General features: G+C 35.8%; 1 protein-coding gene across 1 annotated transcript; it reads left to right on the top strand.

The window, feature by feature from the left end:
• The first annotated feature begins 262 nt into the window (after positions 1–262).
• Positions 263–11,727, top strand: LOC102694291 (amiloride-sensitive sodium channel subunit gamma-like). The gene is made up of 10 exons (XM_006631960.3): positions 263–1,461; positions 3,005–3,135; positions 4,295–4,458; positions 5,990–6,094; positions 6,527–6,647; positions 7,833–7,905; positions 9,277–9,334; positions 9,578–9,642; positions 10,183–10,258; positions 11,482–11,727. The coding sequence occupies exons 1-10, from the start codon at positions 959–961 to the stop codon at positions 11,674–11,676; spliced, it is 1,491 nt and encodes a 496-aa protein (XP_006632023.1). The 5' UTR covers positions 263–958; the 3' UTR covers positions 11,677–11,727.
• The last annotated feature ends 876 nt before the right edge of the window (positions 11,728–12,603 follow it).

Genomic DNA, 12,603 nt, shown 5'->3' with positions numbered 1-12,603 from the left:
CATAGTGTACAGTGAACAAGTCAATATGGGAGAAACATGGGAAAGAGGCTCTTACTATACTAGAAAAATTTATATGAAAATACATTTCCTCTACCATTGTGTTATTTGAAAACTACATTGATAAATATAGGGATTTCTTTAATTAATAGAAGACCTTTCCAAGATAGCTATTGTGAAATTGAAAATTCTGGTTAAACCAGAGCATGTGGTATTCTTATTTTTATACATGGTTTCTTTTAAATCCAGAATATTTTGTGGAAAATGAAATTCTACAACTATTATGAAACACAACAGTTAACGAAATTTGGAAACTACATAATTCTGCAACATTTTTAAAAACAGGTGTAGCATAAGAAAGGACTTTAACCTTACTTATGCTACATTGGCTGTTAAGTCTTACAGAATTCTTCAATTCTTTAAACTACAGAAAATAAGGTTTGGAATTCTCTATTTCTTTCCAAATGCTATATGTTATAGGCACAAAAAGATGATTTTACAGAAAATGTCTACATAATTATTTCATCTTGAGCTCATTAAGGTGATTTAAGAGGTGTTTTTAATCAATCTTTGTATTCAATTTTTTAAGTCACTTAAATACAATGCATCTCTCTCCGGGCCTAATTAAGGGTGCTTTAGACTTAATGAGTCTATAAGATTTAGAAGAAACAGGAAATCAATAGAATGCTCTTGTGTAAGATATAAAGTCAAAGGGTCATGTGGATAGGTTGCTTATAAAACATCCCACACATACAGTAAGATTGGAAGAATGTTGACTTTCTTGTAGCAAGTAATGACAGAAAATTCAGCAGTTGGAGTTATTTTTATATTCTGATATGTTGACCATACAGTAGAATGCACTACTAAAAAGAGATAAAGGTTCTGTTAACTAAAGTTTCATAACAGTGTGAAATGACCACTGTGGACTGTTGATGTGATAGCAATCTAGACTGTGGCCAAGATGGTGATTTCTAAGAAGGCAACATTGCAGTCAATTTGCAGGGAGACTCTGATTCACACTTCAGCCCATGGCGTCTCCTCCATTTTGCGCTCCAGATCTAACCATCAGAAGAACTGCTGGATCATCTTTGTGGTGGTAGTGGTGGGTTGCATGTTGTGGCAATGCAGTGAACTCATAAATACTTTCTTCCACTATCCTTCCCAGGAGAAAGTCACTCTGGTCAATAGCGCCAGACTAAAGTTCCCAGCTGTGACGTTCTGTAACCTAAACCAAGTTCGCAAGTCCCTCATGCTGTCCAAGTTTAGCTTCCTGAAAGGTGGGCTATACTTTCTGAATACGGACTATGCTAATTCATCACAAAACCAGAAAGCCTACATCGAGGACAGCAATCAGCTGGGTTTTCTATTGTCCAAATTGAACCCGGACCAGCAGGCTGAAGCAGGACATCAGCTGGAAGACATGTTGATCTCCTGCCACTTCCATGGTGAGAAGTGTGACAAGAGGTAAGATTCTCTCGAGCTGTTTCTCAACAGGGCTTTTTAATACAGGTTTTCAAGTGTCCTCAGTACCTGTTGCTTTTCTTTCCGAAAGAATCAAACTAATACACGATTTCAAGCTTTTCACCTAAGTTTTTCTTAACTACATACAGTAAAAAATGTAATAGTTAACAGGAATCTTGAACTGAAAATAATTTTTCAAATAAATAATGTTTGTCATTCAGATACGGGTTTGATTATGTAGCTGAGAGCTCTGCAGGAACAGAACCCTACAGGTGCTGGTGTTACAGAACCAAGTCCAGAAAGCCCTGATTTACAATAGGGAGAACACAATCAATCCTTTGCTTAATGATTATGGAATGCCTTCCTAACAATCTCACCTATGAGATACACGAGATTTATGTTTACATTATAACGTAGATAATATTCATATCATATCCCTACTTTATTCATCAATAGTTCCTGTTTCTAACAGTGGATTTACATTTTCATCTTACAAAAATATAACATTAAGAAGATGGTATCTTTTGTACTAAAACTGAAAAAATGGAAATGCCATTTTAGTGTATATTATGCCTATACTACTAAAGTTATGGAAATTAAAGTTCTGCTCTGTGGTATGTTTAAATGGTCTCATGAAAGTTAATTTAACATTTCTAATATTTTCTATGCTGTAATAAATAACAAAAGCTATTATTTCCAGTACTCATTTGCTGTGTTTAAATGCCTCTTAATATACTGTATGTAATACCATACATAGGAATTCACAAGCTATTTAATACAGTGATTTAATACTTTTCACAATTCTACTGAAGTTTTCACTTCATTCATTACAATGTAGATTATAAGTAAAATAAAAATCGGACTTTAATTTCTTTTTAATTAAGAAATGCATTGAACTCATAAAAATTATTATTAAGGGTATGGATATGTAGTTTTAGAGATGCAGCTCAGTGAGAGTAGAACATAACACTAAATACACATATTTTAAAAAGGGAAACAAATAGAACTAGACAAAGGAGAACATAGGGAGTTATTTTGTCTTATGAGAGTTTTCAATATAAAAAATCACGGTGAAGAAAAACAGGTGTAAAGTAAACCCCTGATATAAAAGCTCAAGTTGTTGATGCTTTCTTAATTTGCCAGAGCTGCTCTTCGATTGTGATACGTTTACACTTTTATGTGATTTTATTTGGTGTTGGTGTGTAATGTGTAAGATATAATATTTGGTTAAATCCATTAAAACTGAATCTTTTCTGCTACAATATGCGATTGAAACGATGATGATAAACCATTTCTCACTCCTAATTTATTAATCATATTAAAGACTATCATATTAAACATATTAATACTTATTAACCTTATTAGTTAGGAAACTTTAATTAGCGCTTTTTAACACAGTGAAGTTCAGACATCTTTGTCTGATGTGCAACTTGCCATTGTATGGTTTTCTTGGTGTTCCTATAAACTTATTTGAGTTTCTGATGTTTTAGAGCTATGTAATTTTTGTGATATTAATATATATTTAAAATCCTGGATGGTTTTATAGTTTTTTCAACGCCTTCTTCAACCACAAGTTTGGAAACTGTTACACATTCAATAGCCTAACAAAAATGGAAAATCGTGGAAGACTGATGAGAAGGGATGTTCTCAATGCTACAAAAGCTGGATTTAGTTATGGTAAGTTCACAGATGGGTCTAGTGCCTTAAAATATTTAATTATCTAGGAGAAGAATGCTGGCTAGATATGTTTATTTATTTAAACAAAAAAAATGTGCTAACTGTAGCATAGCTTTTGTATTGTCTGCATACATATTGTACACTCACAACCAATTTAGCATTGAAATCATGTATATATTTGTCGGGGGTAATTCCATTTGAAGAATTCTTTTCCAGATATAGCAAAACACACCTGATTTTTTTAAAGCTGAATAAAATAATAAGTTCTGATCATTTTACAACTCCTCTTGTTGACACATCTAGACTCATCTTACTACACGGTGGCAAAAAATAGGAACTTTAAGGCAAGTAAGGAAAGAAAGACACAGAAACAAGACACAGCTATAAGGTACAAACCAAGTGCAGTTTATTTACTGAGTTGGAATAGAAAACCAAACACCAAGACAACAAAACATAAGCCTAAGCCTCTTTTATGAGCTATTAACTAACTTCATCCTTAAGTATTGTGCCAGGCAGCTAAGCTGCTTATAGGCTTTAACTACCACTCAGTCTCTCTCAGAGTCTCTTCACGAAACTAAGTCTCTCCCTGACACTCTTTATAAATACTTCCAAAGCCTTACAGTTTCACAGATCTTTTCACAGTCAGTCCTTGATGTTCGTCTCTTGCTCCCTCTGGTACAGCTTGCATAACAGAGTTTCTGTCCTCTGTCCTCAGATGGCTGATGGTGACTGACCATTTGAAGCCTCAGCTTCCTGCTTTTAAAATTGTCACCTGACCAATTGTCTGGTCAGGTGACTGAAGGCAACAGCTCATTCCCCAGGGCATTCTGGGGGACATGGTCCAGACAAGAATTTCTATTTTGTCTGGAGTCACTGCCCTCTCACATGCTCTTCTGCTAACCTTCCATAAGGAATTTGCATTGCGTGTTTGCAGTTTATTTAGGGGTTTACTACACTTACATGGATAATATCATCCTTTGGGTAATAAAACCCCATTTTTTACACTGGTGACAGTTATTTTAATAAATTTTACTTTGATTTGATACACCTTAAAAAAGATTGGAATTAGTCTTCAATGACAGTACAAAATCTACAGTACAAAATCATGTTGTTTTGCTAGTTTTCTTTCTGGATGTCTTCACGCTTTTGGGTCCCACAGGTCTAACCATGGAGTTGTCTATCGAACAAGACGAATACATTGAGCAGTTCAGCCAAGCTGCAGGCATTCGTCTCATCATCCATGACCAAAAAGACATGCCATTCCCTGAAGATGATGGAGTTAACATTCCTCCTGGGCAGGAGTCAGATATTGCCATCGTCAAGGTTTGGCTTCTGGATTCCTGTTCTGTTGAGTTTCCTTTGTAAAAAATAACACAGTATAATGCTTAACTTGATACATTTTATTCTGCTTTCTCAGGCATTTGATGATTTAGAGGCCAGGTAAACTTGACACATATTGTATTCTGCAAATTGGGAAAATGTATAGTAATGTAAGAATGTGAAACTGAGGATTTCACATTTAAAAATTTTAAAGGGATTTTTGTAAGACCGGGTTAGACAGCTCCAGTTCTTGAGGACCATACTGTATTTGTTCCTGGATTTATTTTTTAACTCAGGCCTCAATTGCTTGATAGAACAAATTAAATTAAATGTGTTTGTAAGATTAGATAAGATACTCAGTCTACTGTTGAAGCCAATACCCTATTTTTTATTAAGGAACCATCTGAATGAGATCTTTGGATCAATTAGCTACTAACTACTAAACAGGCTAGACAGGGTGGATGGCCTTGTCTCATTTGCAGCCATTCTAAAATTAAGACAATAAAATAGCTTTATAGTAAATATACTGTTCTGTACATCCTAATTACTTGCTGAGAAAGATGCTACGAAAAAAGGATTGGTAGTGTTGGAGAAAAGGCTTTACATTCTATCTCAGCCGATTCTTGAGGGAGCAGGGAGCTTTGCAAGGCACACCTAAAGGTTCATGCAGGTCATGTGCTTCAAAAATAACTTCACAACATGATACCTAGAGAGGCCTGGAGTGGATAATGGGCTCCTAAGGGTGGGGTCCCAATATGTGGGTCAGTATTACAGCCCCGTCCTGACTGGCAAAGCCTGAAGGCCTATTTTGATCTCGACAGTACATACAGAGCACACTATAAACATATAAAGGTTTATGACACTACTAGCACAGATCCTAAAAAAAAAAAGGGAAAACATCTGCCTCTGCTGCATGACCCTGGAACACTGTTATTATTTTCCTTTGATGTCTTGATGAAATGCAGTCCAAAGAGAAAGAAGAAAAACTATTACACAAGGTCAGTTACAAATCATAGACAATGAACAATGAACAAAGAAGGCATTCTTGAAGACACAAGTGGTCAAGCTCAGTGGAGTTGCAGTAGGAGGAAACAGTACATGATGATTTTTATGAAAACTCTACTATAGAAATTAAATTTGATATGAAGGCATGTTCACATGTTCACAAGGCTAGGGTGTTAATGCTATGTTCTTGGTCATCAGTATCTTACCATGCCAAACACTCAACTGGCCTTTCTGAGCTGTAATGGGTGTTTGGAATATGCAGTTTTTCAGCAACACAGAAAACCTTTAATTCTGACCTGGAAAGCTTACCAACAGTATCAAGTCAAAAACAGCAATGAGGAAGAGGAACATACCTCCACACTCATAGGAACCAATTACTTTTAAGTCAGCCTCAGGCTTCCCCACTGTACAAGGACTGTGAAGCGCTTGATAACTATATCAATAGATCATGAAGTGCAAAAATTGTTGCAATTACAATGAATTCGGATTGTTCCTCATGAGACGTCTCTTGTATTTTCATTCCAAACAGGTTCATGTGCATCGACTCAGGGCTCCTTACAGTAGCACGTGTACTACTGGAGATGGCATTCATAACTATTACAGAGATGTGTATAAAGTTGGATACAGCAGGGAGGTGAGTTATGTATCCAAACAGGGACATCCTATTTTTTAGAATTACTTCTGTGTTTTCATTTGCATTTATTTACCTCTTCTTTTCCAAACTTTCTTTGTTTGGGATTCTCTGATTATCATCTCACTTGTCCAATCATATGAATTAAAGTGAGATAATAACAGTACTTGCTAAAAAACACAAGGGCGGGATAATTATAGACTAGAAAAGCATTGAAATGAACATGGGGATTATGAAACAGATGTGATTACAATAAATAATAGTTCTGAGATTTAGCATTCATTGTGTTACCTTGTAATTCTTCTGGAAAGGAACAGAAATATTCTGTACCATTGAGGGTTGTATACCTTATAAATTATGTATAGCATTATTTGCCCTTTTACAAAATTGTATTTAAGCCTAACCAGCTTTGAAGAATAATTTCTATTTACACAGGCATGTAAGAAGACATGTGGACAAATGTACATCATTAAGAACTGTGGCTGTGGAATGTGGGAGTTCCCAGTGCCAAAGGATGTGAAAGTCCCTTTCTGCAACATTACCAACAAAAATATCAGTAAGTGCAGGCAATGGAGAGCATCTGTTCGAATGGAACAAGTGACAAAGTCACTTGTACCACATAAATACATATTCAATTGATTCCTGAGTCCCATATTGTTGTCACATGGTTTATTGTCATCAGATGACACATGACATTCAGTTGACAAAAGCACATACATTCTTACTCGATCATATGCCCGTGCAATATTTTACTGGTAAAATCTGCATCAGGAGTGAGTTTTGTATTATCAGTGGTCCAGTCTCTGCTACTTTAGAGAGTTTATATAGTAACAAGCACATTTGTGATTGGTTGGACATGAGCAAGTGGGAGGTGCACTGTGTTAACATGTGTGTCTACTGTATGTCCTGTGTTGCTCAGAGAATTGGGATAGCTGGGAGAAATGGGAGAAATTGAGATAGTGGAGATAGCAGGACCTTTTGGAGAAAGAAGGTATTTGAGGACATTGTAGAGTGGATTGGAATTCATGAGTTAATGATTAGTGGAGGTGGAGAATGGATCAAGGTGAAAACGAATTAGGATTGTTTAGCTTTGACACGTTACCATATCTTAAACACATACGCAGTTTGTGTTCACTGTGCTTTCAAAACTCAAGATGCTGGATTCTAATAAAGCACAAACTCACAATAATTGATTCAGAGGACACAGAATATTTATATATTTATACCTTTTTTTAAAATCCTACATTGCCAGGTGAAGTTTGCTGTTAGCTATTTATATGAAACAATATACAGTACTATGATATGGCATACATGACACTTACCTTTTTTGCAAAGTCTGTGCATATATTACTCTGAAAGTTAACATAGTGGGTAGCATTATGGCTTAATGTTGACTGCTGCATATCCAGTAGAACAGGTAGATGACAAGCTATAAATTGCAGCAATCTTTAATATGCAATTGATTCTGCAGTAAGATATGCATATTATGTACTATAGCTAAAGTAACAATCTAATAAAGAAACAGATTGTTGCAATTGTACATTTTTGTAACATCAGGGCTTGGTAAATATGTGTTTAATATCTAAAGAGAGAGAGGTCCATTCTCTAAAATGTTTCAATTCAATATGTAATCAACACGATTGGAATACTCTCAGAGGAGTGCACCAAATGTCTTTTTTGGAAATGTAAATCCACCAAGTCTGTTTTCAGTTCTTCTTTACTTTGCATTGCTTTGTCTTAGATAAATGTGTACAACTTTATGAAGACAAATTTGCTCACGATGAATTGGAATGTAACTGTCCTTTACAATGCGAGTAAGTAATTACCATTTTTGTTTTCATATGCCTTTTAAAGTGTGCAGATACAAATAGATTTAAACCACAAATGTCCAGAGCAGGTATCTATAAAATTTAGTATTCTCCCATCTGCTGTTATTTTTAATGGATGGCAGTGTTTGGAGCACTTACAGAATTGAGTTCTATTACTCAATTTGAGTTTACTGAAACAATCAGACAAGTAGAAAGGCGTTAATTGCCAAGTGCACTTGATATTTCATATTTCCTTTAGAAAAATAGAAATTTTGTTTTACATTGAAATTGAAACTTAAAAAAATTCCCATTTAAGGTCCTATTGCTTAAATGTAGCACAATTTATTTTTTAATGTCAGGAATAATATTTTAGTTTTTGTGCACCCATGCCCAAATTTTTTTTCATGTGGACGTTTCTTTAATTCATCAGGACCCATTAACATATGCTAACACTTTCTGCAGCACAGCTCTATTTTTATTTGCAAAACGAATTCAGATTATGTAAAAGCAAATGTCTGAACCTCTAGCTGAAGCCAGTCCTGACTCCCGTCAAATGCATAGTTCAGAACCCTGTGCAGATGGCATAATCCGGAAGTGACTGGAGAAGGGTTTCGGGGGAAATCACGGTTAGGAATGGAAGGGATGGAGAACAGGGGGCGGCGCTGACAGTGATCCAGGTGCATGGGGGGAGCGCAGGCAGACAAGTCGAAACGAGGGAAGTCCAAATGGGAAACTAGGGTGCAGTCCAGGGTCCATGTGCCAGGAGATCCATCCAAGACAAACGATTAAAACCAGGAACGGGATCAGGGACAGGAACAGGAACAAGGATGTTAAAAACAGAGTGATGAAGCCAGGCACTCTAAGCCCAGGACTCAGCTTGGTCAGAACGTCGTTTGGAGGCCTATGCCTTCAAGCCACGGACGTAGGGCGACTTGATGCTAGGCAGGTCGGCAGGCCCGCGGGCATCCAATGCAGAGCCCCAAGCTTCAAGAGCACCGGATTTAAGGGATAACGGTGAATCCAGGGACAGGTGAACGTGATAATGAAACTGAAACACAAAACGGTCGGAACGCCCTCTAGAGGAGGGATGACGATCATGCCATGAACGTATTGATATTTGTAGATCTTGTATTCACTGACACTTGTAACCACACACATAGGCTTAAGATAAGAAAGATTACAATTTTTACAAAACCATTGTTTTTCAAAAGCCAAAAAAGAACAATTCAAAGATTAAAGTATTCAGTTTCACTGTTCCACTGCAAGGAAGTTATTATTATATTTTTCTACAGGAAGTGTGAAAGTGATTGTGGCATTTATTTTACCATCAGTAAGAAAGAATAAAAAAAGCTCTTGTTCTTGTTCTCCTGCAAACAGGGAGGAGATATTTGAGCTGACACTATCTTCATCTCAGTGGCCTAGTGCTGTTTATATGGTAAGTGATCACAAACCACAGGAGAAATGTTACATATGCAGAAGGTACAGTATCTTCTATTATGGTAGCCCAGAATGGACACTACCAGCTTTCTATTACTCATCAAATCAAGCAGCTAAACTGTACTCTGTGAAGGACCGGCTTCCTATGTGGTGTCCAGCCTGATTATGGGATAGGCTGTAGTGTCATCAGCTTTCTGTTAACAGATGATGAGTGCTTGGATGTCTACCGTTCCTATTGTAGAATGAGTTTGCAAGAAAACTGAGACAATCTGGAGGAAAGCTGGCCAAAGTAGCTGACAAAGTACGGTAAGTTGAATTGACTGTGATGATGAGGCTGACTGAACCCCTCCCCACTTTTGTGAGGAAAGAGCTAGGAAGCTGCTGCAAGGGTGTAGATGTGGTGGCTGGAGGAATGCGATAGAAATGCACAAAGGGAATTCCAGAAGGCAAAGATCTCCATAATGTAGGAGAGCAGAAGAAGGCTAGATTATGATCTAATGTTTTTCTTAACCCTCTGTTATGAACTCCATATTTCATTGAAATTACAGTATGTAGGTGATAATTTGTACTGTGCACCCCATAATTGTTAACATATGGAACATGTAAAAATAACTAGCTTTTATTCCATATTTGTACTTACAGTAACTATCAATTTATCATAAACTGAACCATCCAGGTTCTTTTTTAATCCTTAAAAGACTGATTAACTGACAAGAACTGGAGGGAAAGTGACATTTTTAAAGGAATACATGACTTTAATTTATGGTGTTTCCATTATCACAAAACAGAGGGGACTTTTGAAGCTTTTTTTTTTCCAAAAGACCTTTTTATTGTTTTTTTCCACAGCGATAATCTTGTTAAAGTCATCATTAATTATCAGCAGCTTAATTACGAGCTTATTGAAGAAATTCCATCTTTCCAGGTAAGCATCTTAAAGTTTATTGCCCTTCCAAAAAAGGTTGTGTTGCTATTTGTTCCATTTTATCTATCGTTTCATCAGGCTGGTGGTTTTCTCATTGGTTTGGCTTTTGAACATCAGCCTCGTCTGGCCGTATAAGGTCATGCGTGATACAAAACAGGAATCTGAAGCAGGACGGCTTTGTTGCATTCCACACTGAGAAAAGACTCTGCCTTTGCTCAAACTGTCACAAAAACTGGAGTACATTCAGTCCAGCACTTGACTGCCAACAGACGTACCATGACCTATTTCTAATATATATAGGGGGAAAAACAACCTTGAACCCTGACTGGGAAAAAGTATTTCTTAGCTATTCTGCTGACTTTTTTCATCACATAAGTCATTTTCTACTTTTTGTTTTCCTTTTGTAAAACCCATGTGGACAAAATACTTTGAAATCACCATTGTTGAGCAAATAGACTTTATATTTAAGTTTGGACAGCCAGTCTTTTCAGGCAAGAGATGTATTTCCATTTAGGGTCAAAATAATGACATCAAGCCCTGAAGCTCTCAAATGTAAGTGACATTGAAGTGAAGAGGGGGAAAAAGCTTCTCATGACTAAATCTTCTACAGGATATGAAAAAGCCATACATCACAAGACAAACATACGAGGAACAGAAATATATTACAATCTATAGGGGAACTGGAATATCATTCTATTCTTGAGATGAGAATATTACCTTCTCTGATCTTGTATTAAAATATTTACACAATGTTTCAAAGATGTTAAAGCCAGATGGCTTGATCTTTTATTCAAGAGAATCTGTCAATGTTATTCTCCTCAAATATTATCTTACAGGAGGAAACAAAAAATCTTCCATTGCAAGTTGTCATAATTCTATAAATGCACAATAAATTACAGTATACATTGTCATTATAAACCATAAGTGCTTTACATACGAGTGTTTGAAAATAAGACATGGGGAAAACACATTTACTCGGTCACTCAAATATACTTTTTAAATTTATTTTAGATATCATAGAAAGCTTCATATGCTAGTTTTCTCTATTCATGTATAGTCTAAGTGCTCTAATATACATTTTAAAATGCATACTAGTGACTTATATTCCACTGGAGAAACATCTAAGGAAAAGTGCAGTAAAATTAATATTTATTAACCTTATTACTATATGAATTTCATTAGCCATTTTTACTGACACCTCTGTTTTGTTTATTCCTTTGCAGGTGATTGACCTTGTGTCCAGTATTGGAGGCCTGGTGGGGCTATGGATTGGAGTTTCCATCTGCACTGTGGCTGAGTTTGTAGAACTCTTTTTGAAAGTCATTATTTTCATAATTAAAAGAGTCATTCGGAAAAATAAGGAAGCGCCCTTAAATCCCTATATGATTGCTCACCAGACCTTTAAGTCAAGTGTTTAGGGGAAAATGTACAGGGTATTTGTGGCTTTCAGGGATTCATCTACAGATTTATTTTTCATTCCATTACATTGGCTGCGCTCATTGTACACCGTTTCCTAAGAGAAACATTAAAATTTAACAAATTGAATTGTCATTCAAAATGATCAATATTCTGAGGAAAGACAAGCCTTAATTTTTGCCAATAACAGCACTATAATTGAGTATATTGTAAATACAGGCCTTTAGCCCATTATTTTCAAGTTGGTTTCAGACCTTCACTCTAACACAATTTCAATGCCAGTCCTTTCTCAAGTCGTTGGACTATAGTAGGGGAGCACCAACTTCCTTGTTCATATGACCATGTGGTCATCCTGTACTTACAAAAAAAGCCAAAGATCAATATACAATACGTTATTTTTGTAATCACTTTATAGGGAATTGTCTGTCTCTTATGAACAGGGATATTTCCACCAGCTTATTGCATATTGAGATTTGACCACATGATGGGAGTATTGTGCAATGCAGTTAGCAAACCAATGTCATCACAATTACTGTACCATTAGCAAGATAAGTGGCTCATTCAGTACATTTAAAATAAATCAGTTTAAATTTAGAAAACTATCTGTTAAACCTTGGAAAAATATTTGGATTTAGCAATTACTGAAAATCACAAATATACTACACATTGTAAAATATTTTTTCAAATTATTTTGTACATAAGAATATATAGTTGTTTATAAATAACACTAAAATTGGGTGAGATGTCAGTATAAAATATTGTCAATATGTGTTATACAATTAGTCTCCTGTATCTAATTTATTGTAAAAACCAAAACAGTTTAACATTAAAAAATTGCTCTTGTAAGCTGATTTCTCTGCCTACTTTTTCTTGCTTCTTCAAAGGCATGTAAAACTGTAGGTGTTTATTCTTAATAATTATAGTATTAT

The sequence above is a fragment of the Lepisosteus oculatus genome, chromosome 11 (genome assembly GCF_040954835.1).
Source record: "Lepisosteus oculatus isolate fLepOcu1 chromosome 11, fLepOcu1.hap2, whole genome shotgun sequence".
NCBI classification, from domain to species: domain Eukaryota; kingdom Metazoa; phylum Chordata; class Actinopteri; order Semionotiformes; family Lepisosteidae; genus Lepisosteus; species Lepisosteus oculatus.
The sequence above is the reverse complement of the archived record's forward strand: the minus strand, read 5'-3'. Positions and strand labels throughout refer to the sequence as shown.

Excerpts from the sequence above, each read along its gene's own strand:
- LOC102694291 (XM_006631960.3), top strand. The coding sequence starts at position 959 with ATGGTGATTTCTAAGAAGGCAACATTGCAGTCAATTTGCAGGGAGACT. Across the intron at positions 3,136-4,294 it reads AAAAGCTGGATTTAGTTATG|GTCTAACCATGGAGTTGTCT; the intron begins GTAAGTTCACAG and ends TGGGTCCCACAG. Across the intron at positions 7,906-9,276 it reads AACTGTCCTTTACAATGCGA|GGAGGAGATATTTGAGCTGA; the intron begins GTAAGTAATTAC and ends TCCTGCAAACAG.